General features: G+C 34.4%; 2 protein-coding genes across 3 annotated transcripts in view; both read left to right on the top strand.

Moving 5' to 3' along the window:
* Nucleotides 1–20,207, top strand: part of LOC126884758 (1-phosphatidylinositol 4,5-bisphosphate phosphodiesterase epsilon-1-like) — an 890,827-nt gene extending 870,620 nt beyond the window's left edge. The window contains exons 28-31 of one of the 2 annotated variants that reach the window (XM_050650976.1): nucleotides 244–730; nucleotides 3,502–3,773; nucleotides 5,704–6,086; nucleotides 9,228–20,207. In XM_050650976.1, the coding sequence (XP_050506933.1) occupies nucleotides 244–730; nucleotides 3,502–3,773; nucleotides 5,704–6,086; nucleotides 9,228–9,675 (1,590 nt within the window). In that variant the 3' untranslated portion in view covers nucleotides 9,676–20,207. Of the gene's footprint in view, nucleotides 1–243; nucleotides 860–3,501; nucleotides 3,774–5,703; nucleotides 6,087–9,227 lie in introns of those variants that run through there. The other variant, XM_050650975.1, reaches the window with a different exon arrangement.
* A 1,699-nt stretch (nucleotides 20,208–21,906) lies between these two features.
* On the top strand, nucleotides 21,907–23,756 carry LOC126885318 (uncharacterized). Its single transcript, XM_050651844.1, has 2 exons — nucleotides 21,907–22,138; nucleotides 22,368–23,756. The coding sequence occupies exon 2, from the start codon at nucleotides 22,369–22,371 to the stop codon at nucleotides 23,617–23,619; it is 1,251 nt and encodes a 416-aa protein (XP_050507801.1). The 5' UTR covers nucleotides 21,907–22,138; nucleotide 22,368; the 3' UTR covers nucleotides 23,620–23,756.
* The last annotated feature ends 725 nt before the right edge of the window (nucleotides 23,757–24,481 follow it).

Below are 24,481 nucleotides of genomic sequence, written 5' to 3'. Positions count from 1 at the left end.
TCTTTTTGCTGAAAAATTCTTTTCAGCTTTCGTTTTTCAATTATCGTGTTTCTTAGTTCCTTTGGATAATTGTTTCCTTTTATCCTAGGTTTAAAAGTAGGAGTGTTTTCTCATGCTGGTTGCAAAATATTGTTCACCAACAATTCTGCTTCTTTAGCTGATTATTTTCTTTCCAAGGCTCAGCTTAAAACTTGTATCAAAACGTGTCTCCCTAATAAATTTGATTAAATCATTATTTTTTAGGAATTTGATGGAATTCACTCCTCCCAAGTTGTTATAAACATAGTTTCCGGTCAGTACGTCGGCCAAAACAACGTCAACCTTAGCACTTACGTCGAAGTAGAAATCATAGGCATCCAAATCGACTGCAACAAACAGAAAACCAAAATCGTACAAAAGAACTCCCTCAACCCAATCTGGAACGACACGTTTCATTTCAGAGTCATGTTCCAAGACTTGGCCTTTCTGAGGTTCACGGTGATAGACGCAGCAAGCAGTCATCTACTGGCGCAAAGAATCATGCCTTTGAAATGTCTAAAGCCGGGTTATAGGCATATAAGACTGAGGTCGTCGCAGAATAAATGCCTCAATATGTCGACGTTGTTTATTTACTCGCGGATGGAAGAAGAGAGTTTGGAGAATACCGAGCATGGTGACGGTAGATCGGAAAGACCTAAACAACCTGAAGCTGAGGCTTCAGAAAGTGCAGGATCCGATGGAACCTTTTTAGGCAAGTAAAATTATAGGTATAAGTTATGGGATGTATCAAAATTCAAGCGATAAATTAAAGCAGATGACTGTACTTATGTATTTTTTCTTTATTTTTATTAGACTTGTTTGTTGTTTTGTAATTAGCCTATCTTGCTTTCTTCTCTCTAGGCGTTTCTAAATCCACTCTTATTTCGGTAGCGTTCCTTCCATTTCAGTTATTTTCCACATTCTCTATAATACTCTTCTTGCCTAAATTCTTTTATACGTTTATTTCTCATCCTTTCCCAGTAAAATAGACAGATGGAAAGGGTAGGTATAGGAACTGTTTAGTGATGAAAGGTCCGATCTTAAAATTAAAGAAGTAGTGATGGGACATAACATAACTATGGACTAAATTGAACAAAAAATAAGATTGGCCAAGGTAAGAGACAACCAGAACAACTAAGATATCCTGAAGCTATTTTCTTGTGGCATTTTTGTAATTAACTATTTTTTCCGTCGACCGTTCATTTATGATCAATTTTAAGACCCTCAAAATCATTGATTACCTATGATCCTATTGATAACCATTGATCACCCCTATTAATGAATGATTTTCTATTAATGAACGATTTCATTATAGGCAACACAACATACATTGCTGGCATAAATTAATTAAACGCTCTGTGATTGGCAGTAACCTGTGGTGTAGGCAACCAAACATATACCTATTTATATTCCCACTAAAAAATTTAAAATCAAGTAGCCGCTGTTAGTACTATCTCTGTCATTGTATGTCATTACATATTTACTTTATTGTTTAAAATTCTATGTATTTGAAAAATCAAAAAATGGATATATCTTTATTTCTGAAAAGTACGGTCGACGGAAAAGTTTTGTAATGAACTCTTGAATTAAAATGGCGATTAACAATCTCGAACATTAACGCGCTCGCTCTGCTCACGCGTTAAAATATCTCAATTGTTAATCGCCCTTATTACCTAATACCCTTGTTGGTTAAATAACTATTAATGGGAAATAAGCCACAATTTTACTAACAAAATGATTTTATTAACGTTTCGACGTCCAAATCGGATGCCGTTGTCAAAATACAAAACATGTTTAATTAACTAATGTATCAAAATACAGAGAAGAGTCCGCCAGGGTTGCGTGCTATCTCCACTACTCTTCAATGTATACAGTGAAGCGGCATTTAAAGATGCGCTTTCAGATTTAAATGAAGACATATCTATCAATGAAGAAGTTTTAAGTAACATCCGTTTTACAGAAATACCGAGTGAAATAATAAAATTCATCGAAAGTTCAGGTAAAAAACTCTCCTTCATTTTTTAAATAAAATTCATGAAACTGAGTATATACCAACGGATTGGCTATTGTCGACTTTTGTGACGATACTGAAAAAAAGCAAATGCGAAGAGATATAGTGACTACCAAACACCAAACCATCAGCTTGAAGAGCCATGTTTTAAAAATATTTCTTCGAATGTTGTACTCAAAGATGGAATGGAATAACCTTGGAACCAAGGAAGCACCATTTACTGTTCAGGTTGTGGTACAAAGATGTCGATCATCCACTTTATATGTGTTTTATTGACTTTGATTCCTTTGATCGAGTAAAATATACTGAAATTATGGCCATTCTTAAGCAGGTAGATACTGATGAAAACGAGCTACGTAATATAAAATAGTATCAACGTATAGACATCAGGATTGGTCGGAATATTCTGAACAGCTTCAAATACGGAAATGAGTAAGACAGGGCTGAATGCTGAATTTTGTCCCTACTAATATATAACATCTATTAGAGGTAACAGCTTATGGAGAACAACTGGAGAGAACCAATAGTATCAATTATCTTGGTTGTAATCTAAATGAGAACTGGAACATGGGCCAAGAAATTCGAGTAAATACTTATAGAGAAGGCCAGAACTGCATTTTTTTAAGATAAAGAAAATCTTATGTGGAGACAATATCACTTTGAGGCCTTTTTGAGGTTCACGATGATAGAAGCGGCAAGTAGTCATCTACTGGCGCAAAGAATCATGCCTTTGAAATGTTTAAAGCCGGGTTATAGGCATATAAGACTGAGGTCGTCGCAGAATAAATGCCTCAATATGTCGACATTGTTCATTTACTCGCGGATGGAAGAAGAGAGTTTGGAGAATACGGAGCATGGTGACGGTAGATCGGATAAACCTAAGCAGCCTGAAGCTGAGGCTTCGGAAAGTGTAGGATCCGATGGAACGTTTTTAGCTGAGTAGTATGGGTTAGGTTATGGGATACATCAAAATTAAAACAGACTGTATCTATTTTTCCTTTACTTTTGTTAGACTCTTGTGTTTTAATCGTTTAGGTTTTCTCATGCTCAGAGCTTCTCTGACGTTATTTTTACACATTCTTCTCTCGGTATTATTCCTTCCATTTTTTTTTTCAGTTGTTTTCCACGTTCTCTATAATCGTCTTCTGGACTTCAATAATTTCTTTTATGCGCTAACTTTAAAAGGAACAAAGTTTCTAACTCTGCACCTTTTGGATATTCTTCACAACATCGTTGATAGAAACGGCAAACTGATTACCACAACGTTAATAAAATTTAGATATATATTATCAAAATAGACGTTTAGACATGTAAACCAAAAAGAGTTTACTACTTTTTGGGTACTCTTGTGTCAAATATCTTTTATAATGCTAGAAATTATGTTAAGAATTAGGTTATGTTAACAATTTTATTCTGCTTGTTTTGCACTGGGAGTGTGCTTGCTATAAATATTGTATTCTAAACATTTTTAGGTATATCTGGTACTCCTTTATGCGTCAAACGCAGGATGTTTTTCCTGATGGTCTACGGAGTGGTATCAGAAGAACCTTACACCATACTCAAAATTACGCAAGAAAGCACAACTCAAGACGTGTTGCTTCTTTGTTTACAAAAAGCAGGAGTCAGTCCTGCAAAGGTAAACGATTACATTTTGGTAGAAGAAGTTGCACGCGGTTGGGAGAAAAAAGACCATAATTTGCCAGCCACGCAAAGGATTTTGGATCTTCATGAGAGGCCACTACAGGTAAGCAAAGTTTTAAAAGCTCAGAAACTCAACGAATTTGACAAATAGATGAAAACGTCTTGATGTATTTCACAATTTGTTTATACAAACTGTTTAGTGTTTGATTAGATATAGTCCATTGAAGAAGTGCTAAAATCGGAGATATGGCCGCAAATCAGGTGCATTAGGTGGGCAGCGGGGAAACTGTGTTGTCATTTACATGGCGTATATCTAATTTTTGAAACTGGTAACTGACATTTTGGACTGGATAAATTGACAAACTGGATTTCTGACAGATAATCAGGAAAACATAGTATTGGAAATAGAATAAAAAATGGATATTTCGATATTTGGATTAAATACGTGGAAAAAACTTTTCAATATGTACGAAATAACACTGGCATCACAACAAACACCAATTGCGAATCTGAACCTCCACTTACAATCGAAGAAGTAAAGTATGCCATCAAAAGAACCAAAGATAGTAAAGCAGTAGGCCCTGATGATTTTCATTCAGACTGCAAACTGGACGAGGAAACCTACTGGCCAACCGAACGGTTCAACTGGCCGCTTATGCCGATGATATTAATATTATAAGTAGAACATCAGCAGGAGCACAGGAAACATACGCAGTGTTAACAACGCAGACAAAAAGGCTAGGTCTGGAAGTTAACACAGAAAAAACAAAAATAATGATACAGACGAGAAGAAATATAGTCCCACAAAACATTATACATGAAGATGACATTGAAACGGTTGGAAAGTTTACATACCGGGGAGTAGAAATATATGCCGACAGATCAGAAGATAGAGAAATGCGGAAGAGAATAACGCAGGCAAAGAGCTTATTTTGCCATCTCCCACATATTTCGGTCTAAAAAAATCCACCGAATTACAAAGATGAGAATCTATAAAACCTTAATTCGACCAATAGCATGCTATGGCAGTGAAGCATGGGTCCTGAAAGAAACATCCAAAAACAAACTGGACACATTCGAAAGGAAAGTACTGAGGATAGTACTATGACCTGTGAGGAAAAAGGGAATATTTAGAAGTTTATACATTAACGAGTTTTATCAACTTTATAAGGAAACACCCCTGTCAGACTTCATTAGAATACAAAGATTGCAATAGGCCGGGCATGTGATAATAATGGGAGAGGATAGGCTACCAAAAAGAGCACTGAATGCTATAATGCAGTGAAAGAGACCGGTTGGAAAGCCAAGAAAGCGCTGGGAAGAGAAGACACAGTAAACAGCGACGCACAAGACCTTTTAGGAGTCCGTGTATGGAGAAGAACAGCCACAGACAAGCAAGGGTGGAGGTAAAAAATAAAGGAGGCCAAGGCTCAATTTGGGCTGTAGTGCCGTAGAAGAAAAAGATGAAGTAAAAAAAAAACAAAATAAACGCTCAACTTACAATCAACCAACAGAATATCGAAATAGTCGAACAATATACCTATTTGGGCACTAATTAAAATACCGTCTGTTGAAACGCTACATACTCACAGTTCTGCTCTACGGAATGGAAGAGTAGACACTAATTGTTGCATCTATGAATCGGCTCGAAGCTTTCGAAGTGTGGTGTTATAGGCGCATCTTACGTATATCCTGGGTTGACCGAATTACTAATGTGGAAGTCCTCCGTAGAATGGGGAAAGAGTGTGAAATTCTCATGAGCATCAAAACTCAAAAATTAGAATATTTAGAACATGTAATGAGAAATCAAGAACGTTACGGTCTTCTCCAACTGATTCTCCAAGGGAAGGTAAATGGTGAAAGTTGACCGGGAAGAATACGCAATTCCTGGCTTCAAAATTTACAAAAGCTACAAGATAGGCATAATGATCGTCAACATCCAGAACGGATAGGCACTTGAAGAAGAAGAAAATATCTAATTTAAACCTAACAGTGTGTATATGGTGTATATTTATGTAATTTTTGTATTAAAGGCGCAGTCTCAATGGAAAGGCGAAGGCCGCTTCATCCTCAAAAGAATGGGAGACGATCCAAGCAGCCGCGCGTGGTTGTCCTCCATTCGCAGCGTTGCCAACCGCGAACGAGAAGCTCGCAAGTCGGACGGAGCCCCCAGCAACGCTTGGGAGATCAACGACACGTTCCTAGTCTGTATATACAACGTTTCCCCCGAAATACCCTACGCCATACTCAAAGTACCGTTGAATGCCTGTTCGCAAGACGTGCTAGCGCAGGCGCTAGTCAAAGCACGACGACTCGAGGACCCCATGAATTTCGTTATAGTTGAAGAGTTGGAATGGGGAGGCGGAGGTCATAATATTCAGCAGCGAGCGCTGACAGACTTTGAAAATGTTTATAGGTAAGGTATAAATTTGAAGCTATTATATATAAACATCATCAGCCCGTTTTAAGTCCACTGCAGGACATAGGCCTTCCATGCTTGTATCTAGAGTGCACGGTCTTGTGCAGTATGGATCCAAATTTTCGTCGTCTTCCGCAGATCATCTTGGCATCGTGTAGGTGGTCCTTCTCTGTTTCGTTTATCTCTTGTTGGTCTGTATTCAGTTAGCTTGTGTATCCGCCTTCCATTCTTCATCTATGCCACGTGGCAATTCCATCTCCACTTCAATCTGCAAGGTCTCTCCACAACATGTGTAACTCTGGTTCTGTTTTGTAGGTCTTCGTTCCTGATCGTGTCTTTTATTGTTACTCCTATCTTCTAACGCTTCATCCTTCTTTGTGTTATTGTCAGTTTTGAAGCATTGGAGAAGGTCACAGGCTGGGCTTGAACATAACCTTTTCCAAAACCAAAATCATGGTATTCCACAAGAACCCCCATAAACAAATTACACCCAACATACAAATAGATGGTATCACCCTTCAAACTTCCCAAAGCTTCATATACCTACCTGGGCAGAGAGCTAAATAGTCAGCTAGACCACTCAAAAGAAATTAGAAGACGCATTGAAATGACACGCTCTGGTTTTATGAATATTCGTAAAATGTTCTATAACCCCAAGCTATCAGTCACAATAAGATTGAGAATACTAAAGTGTTACGTGTGGTCTCTACTAGCTTATACACTCACCGGAACAAAATTCCGCCACTAAAAATTTTTAATTAAAATGTTGAATGGGCTGCATATGTGAGTCCATATTAAATGAAGTAAATAAACACAGACGTACTCACAATCATTTAATTTACTTCGACGACCAGTTTCGATCTCTACAACATACAGATCATCTTCAGGTCGGCGTTACAAGTAGTTAAATTAATGATGCCGTTACAAAGGCATCATCAAAGCATCCCTTGTAACGGCATCATTTAACTACTTGTAACGCCGACCTGAAGATGATCTGAATATTGTAGAGATCGAAACCGGTCGTCGAAGTATTATTCAATGATTGTGAGTAAGTCTGTGTTTCTTTACTTCATTTTTAATTAAGTTTGACAATTTATAACTTTATAATTTGTACTCCAATTTTGAAGATGCTTACATCAGTTTGTAGGTATTGACATCGTTTGTTATTATTCCGGTAACAAAAATTTTTTGCTTAGATGGCATTATACGGGGGTGAATTGAAGCGTTGTATTTTCTCCTAACTTTAAAAAATTCTCTGGAAAAATTTAATGCCTGATTTTGAGTATACTCCTTTCGTATTATCTCGGAGCTATCCCTAAAATTTTGTTTTTTGAATTACCCGAATATTTTTTTTTTGTAAAAGCTTTAAATAAAAACACTTCTTTGAAGGTTTATTGAATTAAAAATATCAAACGCACTAAAATTAACAACACAAAACGAAATTAACAACACAAGACAAAATTAACAACAAAACAAAACAATTCAATAGTGGGTGTGTCCACCTCTCGCAGCAACCACCGCTCGCAATCTGTTTGGCATCGAATAAATAAGATGTGTTATCCTTGCCTGGGGAATAGCCCGATATTCCTCTACAAGGGCCATAACTGTACCAAATTTTCTGGAGGCCTATGATGACGTCAAATAGCTATTTTCAATTCATCCCATAAATGCTCGATAGGATTGAGATCTGGGCTGCACGCGGGCCATTCTAATCTTATCAATCGAACCTCTATAATAAGATATTTATGTTTACGAGTTAATGAGTGTTTTTGTTTACAAAAAATTGTGCAACTCTGACATGAAAACAGATATTCGGATAATTCAAAAAACAAAATCTTAGTGATGATCTTTGAGGATAATATGAAAGGACTATGAAACAAAATCAACTCTTCAATTTTTCCACAGAATTTTTTAAGGCTAGGAGAAAATATAACGCTTCCATTCACTCCCGTATAAGGCTATCTAAGAAAAAAATTTTTGTTACCGCAATAATAACAAACGATATCAATACATGTACCTACAAACTGATGCAAGATGAAAATCGTAGTACATAAATAATAAAATTATAAATTGGACGGCCTCTGTGTAAAAGGTAATTAGTCATTTTTCGGATTTTTTTATCATGTGATATTCATTGTTTTACCAATGTCTAGCTCTGTGCAAAAAGAAACAAGCCCACTTCCACTGAAAGGCTACATTTTTTACGTGTAGAATGTAACAAGTTGAATATGAAAAATTTAATTTGTGCAAAAGGAAATAAGTGGACTTTTTACCTTCAGGGCAGTATTTGAATTTATCACCAGAATCACTGCCTGGTTGACTAGTTTCCAATCAGTAAAAGTACATAAAGTCATTTTATAATAAATTTAGTATTTTTGTGCCTTTTTTTTTTGAAAAATGGCTTTGGCAGAGCCAATTAGCCAGACTTGTTTCTGATTGATTGCAGATTCATAGTCATACATTTCTTATAACATAAGTACATTCTACAATTTTATTTTTATAGATACATTGGTACATTGTGTAGCTTTTTTTTATTTTGTTTTTTTTTAATTATTTTACTGTTTTTTTTAATATATATTTTATTTTGTGCGAAACACTTTTTTTTTACTTCTTTTTTTTCTTTTCTTTTTTATTTTTGTTCCTTTTTTTTGCCTTTTTTTTGTTTATTTTTTTTTGTTATTATTTTATTTTGTGTTTTTTTAATATTATTTTTTTTTAATTTTTTCAATTTTTTTTAATTTTTGTGCCTTAAAGTTGCTGAAAAAAAAGAAATAGTGCCTGAGTAAGTCTGTGTCAATAGTAACAAGTAAGGAAAATATTGTGCATTTTGTAGCAAGTCGAAAAATTTAATTAAATTAAAAGTCCAACTATAAAATTTTTTAAAGTTCAATAAAAACCACTATTTTGTATTGTTTTCTGAAAAAAATTAAAAATTTATTCGAAAAAAACCCAAGAACCGTTTTTTTCGTTTCCTCAAAACCAGGAAATTGGACTTGTTACCTTTTGCACAGAAGCCGTCCTATTTTCAAACTTAATCAAAATTTGTTAGTGGCGGATTTTTATGCCGGTGGGTGTATTAGGCTTAAAAATATTTTTGTCAAATTTGTAGTATTTGTACTGATATCTTTACTGTTATAGCGCGCAGTCCCATTGGCAAACGATAGGACGCTTCATTCTCCAAGACCGTTCCAGCGCAACCCCCACGTCCTTACGCAAAAACAGGATAACCTCAAGCCTTCGTCTTGCCACTCTGGACAGGATAAGCAGAGGCTTAAACGTAGCCCGAAACGTCGCCTCGAATAGTATCAAGATGCCCGTGCAGGTGGCGCTCAGCGACCCCACCACGTCCAAGTGGAAGAGCAAAACCGGAGAAGACTCGAAAGGGGGCAAATCCAGTGCCCGGAACAAATCGACTTCGGACAAAGACTCTACGGCCACGGCCGCTAAGAAGGCAGAAGTGACTCGTGAAGTGCATTCGGAGGGGGAAACTTTGAGTGACGAGGACTCTAAGGAGTCGGACTTGATGTCGACGATGTCGCGGTTGAAGAAGGTTTCGCTAAGGAAATTTAAGGAGTGGAAATCGTGACTCCTGGACTAAAGACTCCTTAGTTGTTTTGATTAATTTAGTGATTTTGTGACCTTAACTTTATATCGATGACTAAGATTGAGAGGGATATGAAATATAAGAAAAATAAAGGTAGTTTATTAACAATATTAATAAAACAGAAACTAATATATACACTATTGACCAATTTAAGAAAAAAAATTAAACAAAAATGGCATTACTTTTTAAAACTTAGTCAATTAAATGTCGAGCATTTCTTTTGTTTCTCTATCTCTCCTGTGACGCTAGAGCCCAAGTTGGTCCCTGGCCTCCTCCAGCATCTGCCTCCAAGTATGTCCCTGGCTGCTCTCCTCCAGTTATCCATCCTCAATATCTCTTTAGCAGCGGTTCTGGTTCTTACTTCTTCTATCCACTTCTTCCTTGGTCTTTCTACTGGCCGCCATAGTTCCGATAAGCGTTCTGTTAGGTGTTCCGTCATTGTTCATTCTTATGAGGTGACCTGCCCAGCGTAATCTTTGTATTTTTGCGTAATTTGCTATAGAGGGTTCTATATAATATTGGCATAACTCGTGGTTGAACCTTGTTCTCCATATGAGGCGCTCAGAGCAACAGTGGCCCAAGTCACAAATTGAGCATTTTTGGAGTAATATCTCAGGCAACCAAATAACGTTTACAAAACGTTGAAAAGACGTCATGATTATCACCAAACCACGTCAGTTTATCACGTTTTTTCGACGTCGAAAGTCACGTGAATTTGTCCCACCATAATTGACGTCATTTTTATCACGTTTTGAATACGTGATATCAAAAACGCAGTTTTTATGTCGTTTTTTAGATTATTTTTCATTTTATGGTTTTAAAGATACACAATAATTATTCGTATGGGCATTGTTGGTATTGCAATTTTTCATTTAACCGGTTTAAATTTAGCCCATAGGCTAAAAGTAAAACCAAATGGAAGACTCTCTAAAATATATAGAATTACATTATCCTCAATGCAACATACCTATATTATATAATTTTTACTTTTTATATATACTTATTGTGTCAAAATTGAAACAACATAATAAGTACCTATAAACGAATAAATTTATTAACAAATTAATTTAATTAAACTCGATAACACATTAACGGAAAATAAACACCAAAACAAATTAAAACATAACCTCAAGCAGTTTTCAAGAAGAATTATTGCATTAAACTAACTCACTTGAGGAAAACGAATGAAAATCTCTTAATTAACACGTTTCTTTAACTAAATATTTAAGCTTCTCCCAATTTTGTGACGTCGCACTTGGGCTGTCTGAAATGAAAACGTGTGTGTTTTTAGACGTATTTTAACGTCAATAATCTTACGTATTTAAAATCACCTACAAAAGACCTTTATACGACGTAATCTTCAAACACGTGTATACATTCAACCAAAAACGTCACTTGGTTGCCTGGGATATCAATAAATGCAGCAACATTAAATCTTCGGATTAACAAGGGTCTACACAGTACACAACCTACCTCTATATTTGACTAAATGGCGCTACATAATTTGTAGCACCATCCCATAAGCATAATGTAAATATGAATGCAAATATTGCATTTATCCCAAAACTTCGTTTTTGGGGTTAGGCCACTGTTGCCCTGAGCGCCTCATATACCATTGTCGCAAAAGGGTCCCAATATCCTTTATAATATATTTCTTTCAAAAGTATCAATAAGGTTTATTGTCCTTTGTGTTATGATCCATGTTTCTGAGCCATATATTGTTATTAGTCATATGATGGTTGTATACATTCTAAACTTCACTTTCCTATGGATGTCTTTGGATCCAAACACCTGTGACAGAGAACAAGCATTACAGTTTTTCAGATGTTTTATCAGCAAGCATTATCCGGTCTCGTATTTTCTTCTCGTTGCTGTCCTCAGTTATCTGTACACCCAGGTATGTGAGCTGTTTTACTACATCAATATTGGCGTCATCTATTGATTCTGCAAGTTTCGTTGTTTTCTTGCTTGTATTAGGCCTTTAGTTTTATCTACGTTGACGGCTAAACATATTTCTTTCGCATTTTCTTCAAGCTCCACATAAAGTTCTTCGATGTCTCTTGCGATTCTTACCATCAAGTTTACGTCATCTGCGTACATTACAATCTGCTTATATAGACTTATTAAATAGTAAATTTTTTGGGATTACATCATTTTTTTATGACATATTCCATACATATTTATATTAAATAGAGTCGGTGCCAGCCCATCTCCATGTTTTAGCCCTTTAGGTATCTGTCAATTGATTTCATACTCCATAATTTTTTTCTAATTCCATTTCAGGCACAAATGTTTTCATGTAGTATCATGTAGTAATGTCTACTACATCATAGTTTAAGTGAAATAAAAATTTTATAAGAGGTCCAACTCCATTTCCCTTCAGGTACTTAAAAACACTGGTTTCTATCATTAGGATAGGATATTAGGCAGTGGATTACTATCTGTCCCCTTTTCAGATATTTTTCAAGCCACTTTTTCTTCTTTCTTTCAATCGTCTAGGTAGCATATTTTTTTTTCAAAACTTTATTCTTGTACCTCCACCACGAAGTGTATCCTCCACCTATCAGGTTTTTTCTGAAGACCACCAGGTAGTTTCTTTTTTCTAATTCATTGCGTTTCCAATCTCATTTAGCCGTTTCCATTATTGACTATGCCATTTCAAATCACAAACATTACTAATGCGGTCCAACATCGTCCATACACCCCAACATCTACAAAAATTTCTGGAAACGATAAAATATAACGAATATATGGTTTGTGATAGGGATTATCAAATCACCTAAGATTTATAATTAGTACCATTTAATTAAATAGACATGGAACACAAAAGAGATACTGGATTTTGGACAGTTGGCATAAATAATTGATGAAAATGTGTATAAAATCCCTCTTAATATTCGTCAACGATGTTCTATATGATAAAATGGTTTCTATGAAATGGCAGCTTTTCTTTGTAAAATAGTTTGGTGGGCAGGCAAACTTGTTTCTTGTTCGTAACAAGCCTGTTACCTCATTTACGTTATTTATTATTGTACATAAGAATAGAGTATTTAAGTATATATAGCGATCTTTCTCTAGTCAAACAAAACAGTAGATCATTTGGTTTTGTAAGGAACAATACAGTTCAGAAGCGTATGAAAATAATTTTGGTTTTTTAATCTAGCCATATCCTTCCGACTGCGCCAAAATTCTTAATGTTTAAAGTCCCTAAGTTACATTTATTTTGGCTAATAATAATGTGTAGAAGTATAGTTATATGGAACGTTACCAAAGATGGAGCTGTGCAAGATCGTAACTTTAAAGGGGTCAGAAACGAACAAATATAAAACGAAATGAAAATGAACCAATTGTGAGGAGATAGAGGATAACATGGATATTGGATAAGGAGAAGAAGCATATTGGTCCACTGGCTTGGTCGAACGTGCCATCTGTTTAGTTGAACGTTCCATTCTTTTTTATTTTTCAAGTTCGCGCATTTAGGTGCGGACTCACTGCAGACTTCTTGCTGACTTAGCGCTGACATGACGCTGAATTGATGCTGACTGAATGTTTACATGTAATGCGATGTGTTGACAAATGAAAAAGAAACTGAAGAATGTAATGGCTTTAACCAGAGGAATTAAGAAGACGATATAGCGCCATCAAAAGTATCTAAAGGAATAAATGTTTCCATAAATCATAAAAAATGGTTTTGTTTTAAAGCTTTTTTAAACTTGTCGATTTTTGGTTTCATATGCTGAACACATGTATTGTTCCAATCACATCCCATCTACGTTGACAGGCAAATGTACTTTGCGCCATAAAGTAGCTAGACTTCTAAAAGTTTTTGTCTGCCAAACCACATTTTACTCATTCAAAAACACCTTAGCAAAAATACATAGATATAGCGATATGTAGCAACTAAGGTTCATATTCTACAGGAACTAAATATTTTGCTACTGTATCTAAGAACGTATTTTTCAGTTTTAAAAAGAGTTTAGCACGAGAATATAATATAATCAGTAACCCTCATATCAATATTTCATGAAGTCTTTCAGTATTATTTGTGGAATGGGTAATTTTTTTAAGACCAGAAGAAAAATACCGGTGTTTAAGAGTTGTTGTCGAAATATTGCTACGGCTTAAGCGTCAGTACACAACTGTAAGTAGTTACGATTACTATTAAAGTTCTAGTAATTTATTTATTTAAAACCCTTATTTTTGGTTTTCTCATAAGTACTAGCCTATTAAATTCTAATCAGTGAGCTACTGTTTACCTTTGTTTTTCTCCGATATCCAGTGCTACTTTTTACCTGTTAAAATGTCAAAACATGTCACTTCATGAGGACAGGTTTTTCCTGTGAATCTCTTAATAATTGCAATCAGAAGCCATCCAGAAAATTAATCAGAACATTTTTCGATTTGTTTAAGTTATTATTGAATTTACTCGGCTTTATGAGGCCTTTATAAACAAACAGCTATTCTAGTACAGACACGTATCTGTTGTTGTTTTCTCTTTTCATTTAACTTCATTATAAAATTGTCATTGAGTTTCTTTATCTGCTCTTTTTTTTTGTTAGGAAAAAGTAACATTTTTGATACCGCAATACGTTAAAATTTTGGCGCCCAACGTGGGGAACGAAAATGTAATAAAATAATAATGAAAACGGTGTTATTAAATATCAAAGACAATCAAAAGTAAAAAGCAACTCAGCGATTAGAATTACATAGGCTATTACTTACGGCAATAATAATGTATTTAAATAAACTCATCAAATAAAATGAATTGTAATAGTTCTAGCAATCCAAAATGTTCATAGTGGTATAGTGACGTTTCTCACTTAACAAGATAGGTATTGGTATTAAAGAACAATATAAGGGCGAGCGGTATTCAAGTGTTTTAGATCGCTTTACAAGAATCTGGAATTATTTCTGCTCTACTATTATGGAAAATGGTCAAAAATTACTTAGAATGTAACAACTGGGCCCTGTGACTACTAATCCCGGTCCCTACTAGTCAAAAGAATATTATGTCAAAGTTAAAACAGAAATATAAATATTTTTTTAAGATGTAAGGCACAAACAACATTAACACAAGCATTACAAACAATAATTCTAACATTTTTCTTTGCTGTTTCATTTAACAATATTTCCTCAATTTTAGAGCAAAAATACGTATTTCGAGTTTCTGGCTCAGCGAGCCTAAAATACATGTGTTTAAGTCTAAACTTTCAAATAGCACGGTCACTCTTTGCTATTTAGTTTTGTTAAGCGCCTTTTTGAGGATTTTCTGCTCGCGTAGTGTCACGTAGAATTATGCCAAAATGAAAATTTTCGAGATGTCAAACGCTTTTATTTTCAAAGATAATCTAGTGTACAATATACGTGAAGCATAATATACAGGGTGTTTCGTTAAGAATTGTCCATATAGTAACTGGAAAAACCTTAGCACAAAATACGAAGAATTAACTCAAAACACGTAAATAAAATGATGCTCCTTACTGAGTTACAGGGTGGTTTATTTAAAAATTTAAAAACTAGTTCTATCCATTACTTTACAACTATTTAACATATCCTTGTCATACTTGGCAGGAAGTGTAGGTTCTGTACACCCTACTAAATTATATTAATGAGAGTTACTATATCGGCAATTCTTAATAAGACACCCTGTATATAGAAGCTTTTCACAATTGTGATTAATCAGTATCATGACAACAACTTTAACACTTGTTTAATTTAAACCTGGTCACTTTTAGCGTCTTAACATATATACAGGGTTATTTCTATGTCAGTGTAAGATAAATTTTGAAAGTTTTCATCGTTTTTTTAACTTATTTTTAGTTGGTTTTGATGTTGAGATTAAGCACATAATAAGGAAATCCTGACCCGTTCTTAGGGTTTGACTTTTTTATGTGTATCTGTCTAGGATTTTATACTTTTTATATAAGCGAATGACAAAAAACGCTTCATGACAATTTTTTGTAAGTGCCGGATTTTAAGTTGGTTCCGGCACGATTTTTTTTCGTGGAAAAAAGCTTTAAGGAAACCCCAGGAATGCAAATTTTTGCCTTCCAGTTTAGTTTTTGTTGATTTTTGCAGAAACTCGGACAAATTGATAATTTTGTAGAATATTTGCTTACAGGCATTATTATTTTTCCTTAATCGTTAACCACTTATATGCGGTATGCCATACCCCGCCGAAAATAGTTTGTTGTAAAACTTGTTTTATAAAATATTCCTCTAGTCCGTCCCACCTTGACTTTACAGTATAGGGAACATATGCAATGCAGCCCTTATGAGAGTTTTTAGTACGTTGATGCCGATTTTATCAAAAAGAATTTGTAATCGAACATTAGAGATATTAAAAAAACTGTTTTAGAAAGGCAATCTACAACATTTTAGGATCCATATGCGTAATAACTATAGTACAGTCGAACCCGCTTATTGGAATAGCCTTCGTGCCAAGCAAAAGTATTCCTATAACAGGGATATTCTAATAACCGATCATATGTGCATAGTAAAAACGTTTTGGGATCTCAAATTTCTATTCCCTAAACCGGGATATTCCTTTAACCGGTATTCTAATAAGCGGGTTCCACTGTATATCAAACAAACTTAAACGCATACGAATAAATGCTCAAATTTACTAAAAACCCTTATAGAAAAATTAATGTACAAATTTTTTAAGAAAATTATAACTTCAAACGAGTATAACTTTAAAACAAATGAAGATAAAGTAATTTGACAAACTTTGTTTGGAATTCTACTAATTAAGTTTGAAAAGCTCATTTGCATGCTTAGTAGCCGAGTTACGATCGATAAAGCGTCGAAAAATACTTACTTGACTGTGAACCGATTTTGCGCCTCATAGCGCGCCATTAAAATATCGACATCATGGCCAAAAATAAACATACGAACGTTTTCATAAACTTAAATTGTTCCTTTTGAGTTCTTCTATCATAATTGTTAATTAAAGTATAAATGTTTATAGCTTAAATTTGCTTGAAACCCTTATAAACAAATTAATGTACAATTTTTTTAAGAAAATTATAATTTCAAACGGGTATAACTTTAAAACAAATGAATATAAAGTAATCTAACAAACTTTGTTTGGAAGCCTAATAATTAAGATTTAACATGAGATCTTCTATGGCTCATTCGCATGCGTAGAAGCCGAGTAACGATCGATAAAGCTTCAAAAATTACTTATTTTGCAATTTGCAATTTTCATTGTGCACTAATTTTACAATATCTTGAGTTCTAATTGTTGGATTTAAGTTTAGTAAATGCATTTTTCTTCGTTTTTTATTAAGGGACAAATTTTATTTGAAACATTTTTGTTTATCTCTTTTAGTTTATGAGCCAGAGCCTTATAAACAATTTATAAACAATTAAATTGTTTATAACAATTTTTTGACCACTCGGATCGAAATCCACCCTCGAAATTCGTAATCAGCAGCCAAAAATCCATAAGAAACCGTTGAGTTTGTCCATCAGAATTGAAAAGGACACGGTGACCCCTCTGGAGCCTAGACTATCTGTAAATCGTAGTAAAGAAAGACGTTCTCACAAATTTTTATTGGCTCATTCATTACTCTATAAATCGTTCAATATGTTCAAATGTTTGTTTATTTGTGTAAACTTTAACATAAAAATAGTTGATACGGATACTTAACACTAAGAATACAAAAGCTAGCAATTTGTTGGATTTTCTGCATTATTTGTTGATAATATGTTACTTATTAGTGCTACTACTTTTATTATTGTTAAAAATTAGAAAGAATAGATTATTATACGGAAAAATCAAATATTACATAATTACAGAATCTTACCTATATAAAAACTTAGGTATAATCTATCAATTAAACCATATCTGACGTTGAGTTGATTTTAACCCAGGGAAGTGAGATTTATCTGGACTTTGAATAATCTAGATATCTGACAACTTTTATAGGTATTGCAGACCCATAGAAAGTAAACCTATCTATTCATCAATAGAAAGCAACAACAGAATATTACCTCTGAATTCTATACTACTGCATGGATTTTAATAAAATTTTGGGAATAGCCTCTACTTATCTCATAATTCAAAGTCTACCCTATGCCGATGTGCGCTTGTATCTTGGGGGTGGTTCTCACCTGGTGAAAATTTTTTTGGATTAAATAACTGGGGGCTAGAGAACCTAATTCTAAGCAAAAACTCTTCTATAATTTTGTTTTGAAAACTCAATACTGGTTGAGTTATACGTGACTAAAAAATTGCCATTTTCATTTAAAAATGTCAACTTTTTGGACGGTTTTTTTGCGAATATCTACCTTAAAAATTATGCATCTAACGAATAAAACTGTATAAAATATTTTTGTAACTTATGAAAAATCGAGATGAAGAGATTCGTTTCTTTATGAGTTTTCTCGTTATAATTCAAAAAGAAATATGGTAGGTGAAAAGAGATTTTTTTGGTGCATGCTGAAATCGGTGTATTCCATATTAAACAGAAAACAGGTCGATTTTAGGGATATGATGCTACCAATATCTTTTGTAGTACTTAAAAAGACCTTTAAAACGAAGATTACGTTCAAACTAAGCGAGATTATGGTGCAAGAAAATTGATGACTAATTTATTTTAAGATAAAATATATTTAACCCCTCATCCGCCAGACTGAAACGCATCGTTCTCCTTCTACAATACCTTTTATTATAGTGTTATTTCTGTGTTCAAAATGTTGGACGGGTTTAAACTTAATGGTTTTTGAAAAACCTAGAGCAAATTATAGAACACATTTTCAAATATTCTTAAAAATCTTCCTTATTCTCTATGTAACTGAAAAATAATAAAGAGATACAGTAATGAAAGAAAAAAACAAACAATTGTTATCTGAAAAAACCCTACATTGGTGTACTGTATCATTTTTTTGAAGTTATACTTCTTTAGGCGCGATTGGGAGTGAATTTTTATTATTCTGCGCGCATGCGCACACAGACAGTATGGAGTTCGTTGCGAAAAGATTTAAGTTATGTATGTAGCAGTCCAAAAAAGGTGTGTAAAGAATATATTAGTGTTTTTAGTAAATATATTTATTATAATTGTTGTGTCTTTGGATTAGTCTTCCTCGGGAGTTAGATAATACTTTTATTAAAACATTATTTTTATATGTATGTACAGTCGGAAAAATAAAAGAATAATTTTTTAATTTTTGGATTTTTGAAAAGTGTTAAGTATTAAAATTAGTTTAATATTTAAATAAAATAAAAATAAACTATTTAATGTATTTTATTTCGTTGAAATCATATAATAGAAGCATAACTTCTTACGTGCGTACAAAGTATACACACACACATTCTTTTTTTGTATCTTTTATCATTTTCGAGTTACATTGATAAAAAGGAAGATTTTTAAGAGACTTTAAAAATGCGCTCTATAATTTGATCTTATTTTTTTAAATATGCATTTTAAACCCGTCCAACTTTTTGAACAAAAAATATCACTATAATAAAATGTATTATAGAAGTAAAATGATGCATTTAAATCTGGTGAATGCATCCTCATGAGGAGTTAAATATAGTTCGCGCATTTTATCTTAAAATAAATTAGTCATCAATTTTTTTGCACTATATCTCGCTTAGTTTGAATGTAATCGCCATTTAACAGCTCGTCTTAAAACCTACAAAAGGTATACGTAGCATTACACCCCTAAAATCGACCATTTCTCTGTTATTTTAAGTTGAATACTTACACCGATTTGAGCATGCACAAAAAAAGCGTTTTTCGCCTACCATATCTCTTTTTGTATTACAACTAGATGATTTATGAAGAAATGAATCTCTTTGATTTTTCATAAGCTACAAAAATGATATATATAATTTTTAAGATATTCGCAAAAAACCGTCCGAAAAGGTGTAATTTTTAAATAAAAATACCAAATTTTTAACCACAAATAACACATCTTTAACTCAAAATAACCACTTCCGTGGTTATTTTGACCAAAAAATTGTCCGCCCCTAGAAGTCGTGGGAACCACCCACACGATAAGAGAGCCATAGGATATAGGGTAGACTTTGTTTCTTGAGCTATTCCCTACAAATTGATGCAGTAGGATGGAATTCAGAGCCAAATACCCCCACTGACTGCACTACGCACGGCAGTAAACAGATAGGTTTTCTTTTTAGAAGTTAACAATAACTGAAACAGTTGTCGCATACCTGGATTATTCGAAGTCTCGAGCAGGGTCTTTTTTCTGCTTATTTCCCTGGAATATCTCATTATCCGATCGTTTTACGTTCACGGACATATCTATCCGTATTGGAATGAACAGAATCAAATTTTACAGTATTTATCATGTTCAAACATTTTACGCTATTGTACATTAACATATTGATGTTATTAAAATATATTATTATTATGATTATTATAAATAATACGAAAGAAACTATACTTATACCTACTGTTAATTTACAGTACAAATTTAAGATGATTGTTTTTATGTAAAATTGTTATATTTAACGATTTATAAAAATATATTGCGTTAAAATTTCATATCGACTCTTTTTATTTTATCCTCTTGTTGAAATAACCCTCACTTGCTATGGCAACTCCTATATTCGCGGTGTGCAAGTACTTGGAGGGGATACGAGAAACGATCGTGCGAGAATAGCGGAGAAATATTGCAACTTTCTTAAATAATTCATATTGTCAATTGAAATTGTCAAATTGACGTATATTTCATACCTACTGTCATTGAAGAAGAAAAATTATATATTGCTCCACAATATTGATATGATATGCAATTATTATATTATGGTAGGGGAGCAAAGTATGCTAAATGTGCAGTCACTCGAGCGTTATGGGGACCTATTGGGTTGTGAAGAGTAGGTCTTAAAACCAAAAAAATTTAAAAAAAGTTTTCCATTTTAGTGGGCACTTGCCATTTTTTAATTTAATTTTCCATTTCGAACAATCGTTTTTTCCGATTATAACGCCATCTGTCCATAATTCGAAAAAATGTTTCGAATAAAAGTTACTTATTTTTACATAAGGAATCCAAATCTGCAATAAAAAATGGGGACTCCTATTTAAGATTCTAAAGTAACCCCGTATTCGTATTTAAAATATTAAATTTACCCCCCACCCCTCTCCGTGCGAAGTCATGTTTGGTATCATTCGATAGATTTTTAAAAAATATTGAGCACATATTTTTTAGTTTTTCGATCTGTCATTCATTTCGCGAAATATTCGCTTTTTTCTTGTGAAATTTTGGGACTCCCCCATTTCCTTACGCCCGGCTCAAATCGTCAGATTTTTAAAATATACACTGTTTTGCATGTACTTAACTTACCTTATCTTAATCTGACAATTTCGAGTTTTTTTAAAGATAGATTTTTTTTCGGGCCCCTCTTAACGAACTCCCCCGTGTTAAGAGCCAATATATGGTAGAGGTACATCTGCAGGGTACCAGGTTTCTCCCCATATGATAATCTGACGCGCTCGAGTAACTGCAAAAATCCCCGCTTGGGCTCCCCTACCAAAGATAATAAAGGCTGGTAACCTTCAAAAATCCAATGAGGCGCAATTTGGAAATGAAAGTTGGTGGCAAAAAAGTTCAAGAATATGGAAATTTCAAAACTTACAGAGATTGGATTCCGCGATGCTTTATGTACACGGGAGGTACTTTTCGCTGTACAAATTCTGATTTAGAGATCTCAACTACAACGTACAGTGTACAGATTCTAAAGGTGCCGGTGGGGGGTTGGCGTCTATGCGCAGTATTATAATCACTGTCTGAGAGAGAATCTACTCCAAATAATGAAATATTATAAAGGTAAATTTAATTAATTGTATTTTGTTTGCAGTACCTACTGTATTTTAATAACTAATTTTATTTACTACATACAATTGTTTACGTTTTAATAACATAACCTGAATCTTATTTTTTCTTATTATTTTTTTGAACTATGGCCTTGACAGTTATCCAGTAACCAGAACTAATATAATTGGCCAATATAATTATTAAAAGTGCGAATAATGTTGCTGAGCGTAGAAACCAGGTGTCGCTTTGCCGAACTTGCACGGTCCCAATAATTTACAAATAAGATTTTCACACTTTACGTAAAACCAAAAACATGTTTTGGATATTAAACAATACAATTTTGAATTTTTTTTTATTTAGCTAATGCCTCGACAACTAATGGGCATTGGCATGGTAGGTACGGTGAATGTTTGCAGTTAGGTAGGGGAAAGGTAGGTAAAGTGGAATGGGTGGGTAAAGCGGAATAAGCTTAAAATTTAATTTCAAAATTGGCGGTTTTTGTTGTAACTCCTACCACAATATACCTTTTGACATTTGGCAATATTTACTTCAATATGGCGCACTTTCATTGATATGTTCATGTGAGTTAAACAAGATCATTGTTTTTTAACAAAAAGTTGTAATATTTGGTGACTAAGACGAAATTTCTTATCAGCAACAGGTAAGTTTTTCTAACCGTATTTATTATCTATTGTATAAAATGGTTATTTGTGGACATAAATACTCTTTCTTTAACTTATTAGCACGTTTGGTTAGTAGCTATCGTGTTTGTACAGAAAAAATGTTGATGCGGGTAAAGTGGAATGAAACGGATGCGGGTAAAGCGGAATGACGTTCCACTTTACCTCCTAAAAGTTTAACAATGTTATTAAGTGACAACATTTTTTTAGCATGCCTAATTTTTACAAACGAAAGACTTCGCAGCAGAGTTGGGACGAGAAGGCAATGGCTGAGGCTCTAACTGCATGTCAAGGTGGTTTATCAATTCATTCTTCTGCAAAACAATATAACATTCCATCGACAACTCTTTTTAGAAGATTAAAGCGACCACCAGAAGAACGTTTAGTGAAGCAACTTGGACGATTCCGTTGCGTGTTCACGGTAGATCAAGAGAGGATGTTGGTAGACTATATTCTTAAAATGGAAGAACGCCTGTTTGGGCTAACTATTTCTGACTTAAAATATCTTACCTACGAGTTTGCCATACGAAATAACATTGAACATAGATTCAATAATGAGAAGAAAGAAGCTGGTAAAGTATGGTTGCTTGGTTTCATGAAACGGCACCCAGTTCTTTCACTTCGACTTCCAGAAAAAACGTCAGCAGCGCGAGCGTCAGCATTTAACGCAGTTAGTGTCGGAAAGTTCTTTGATTTATTGGAAGACTTATACCAAAAACACAACTACAAACCTAACCGCATCTATAATTGTGACGAAACCGGAATCTCTACCGTGCCAAATAAGCCTTCAAAGATTATTTCAAAAAAGGGGAAAAAGCAAGTAGGAGTTTTATCATCAGCTGAAAGAGGTACGCTTACAACTGCAGAAATTTGCTTCAACGCTGCAGGGGAATACATCCCTCCTGCTCTTATTTTTCCACGGGTGAGACATCACTTGACATTCGACATTGGAGTTCCTCTGAATACCAAAATTTTCACGCATGCTTCTGGATGGATGCAGACCGAAATCTTTACGGCTTGGTTTCACCATTTTATTAAATTTGCGAAGCCTACCTCCGAGGACAGGGTTTTACTAATTTTAGATGGCCATTCAACCCACATAAAAAACATTGAAGTCTTAGAGCTTGCTAAGAAAAACTTTGTAGACATCCTGGTGCTACCACCACATTGCACACATCGACTTCAGCCACTGGACGTATCATTTATGTATCCCATGTCGACCTTCTATGAACAGGCAGTGCGAGTTTGGCTGCGAACCCACCCGGGGAAAGTTGTGACGATTCATGATGTCGGTCCTCTCTTCGGAGAAGCTTACTTGAAGGCAGCTAGTATGGCAACAGCTATCTCAGGATTTAAGAAGACGGGTATTTGGCCGTTTGAGAGACCTGATCCAAACGTTTTCGTGGCTGCAGATACAACTGATCGTCCTAGGCCTCTACTCGCTACATCTAACCTGCCATGAGCGTCCACTCCAGTGTCAAATGACATTCTCCTCCATAAGACTATTGTTAGTCCTGCGGATATTTTACCTATCCCACGGGTCGCTTCAAATATCGAAAATCCAACGAAGAAAAGGGCTCGATTAGGAAAAACTGTAGTAGCAACTTCTACCCCTTTTATTGAAGAGTTAAAGAGAAGGCTCCGACCCCAAAAAATCCAACCAAGAAAGTTACGAAGCAACTATTTCAAAGCGACAGCGAAGAAGAAGATGATGCAAACATCAGCATTTATAGTGACACCGACAGCGGTTCAGAGTTGGACCTAACAGTTCAAATTCCTACCATAAAAACAGAAGATATTAAGGAAGGAATATATGTAGCTGTAGAGTACAACGGACAAACATTTCCCGGTTTAGTAATTTCAAAATCAGGTGAATCAGCGTCTGTAAAGTGTATGGAAAGGACGCAAAAATATTTCAAATGGCCTAATAAAGATGATGTATTAGATTACAACATTAAGGACATTAAAATGATTATTAATGAACCAAAACAGTTAAGACGAGGGTTTTTCAATGTTCCTGAGCTCTGTTTATATGCTTAGTTGAATAAATAATATTAATTCATTTTAAGTTTTTGTATTCCGCTTTACCTCCAATATGGCGGGTAAAGTGGAATATTACACCACTTTTACTTTTGACGTTTTTCTCCGAAGTGGTGATATATTAGTTTAATTTCTTAACAGTACTACGTAGGGCTATAACGTAAGTGGCTCCTTCCATAAACTCAAACTTTTAAGACGAATACTTCTACCGGGATACAAGCTTGAATCGGTAATTATTCCACTTTACCTACCTTTCCCCTACCTAGTGTCATGTGTAGTGTGTG

Source organism: Diabrotica virgifera, chromosome 5 (genome assembly GCF_917563875.1).
Source record: "Diabrotica virgifera virgifera chromosome 5, PGI_DIABVI_V3a".
Taxonomy (NCBI): domain Eukaryota; kingdom Metazoa; phylum Arthropoda; class Insecta; order Coleoptera; family Chrysomelidae; genus Diabrotica; species Diabrotica virgifera.
Note: the sequence above shows the minus strand (reverse complement) of the source record. Positions and strands in the feature narration are given on the sequence as shown.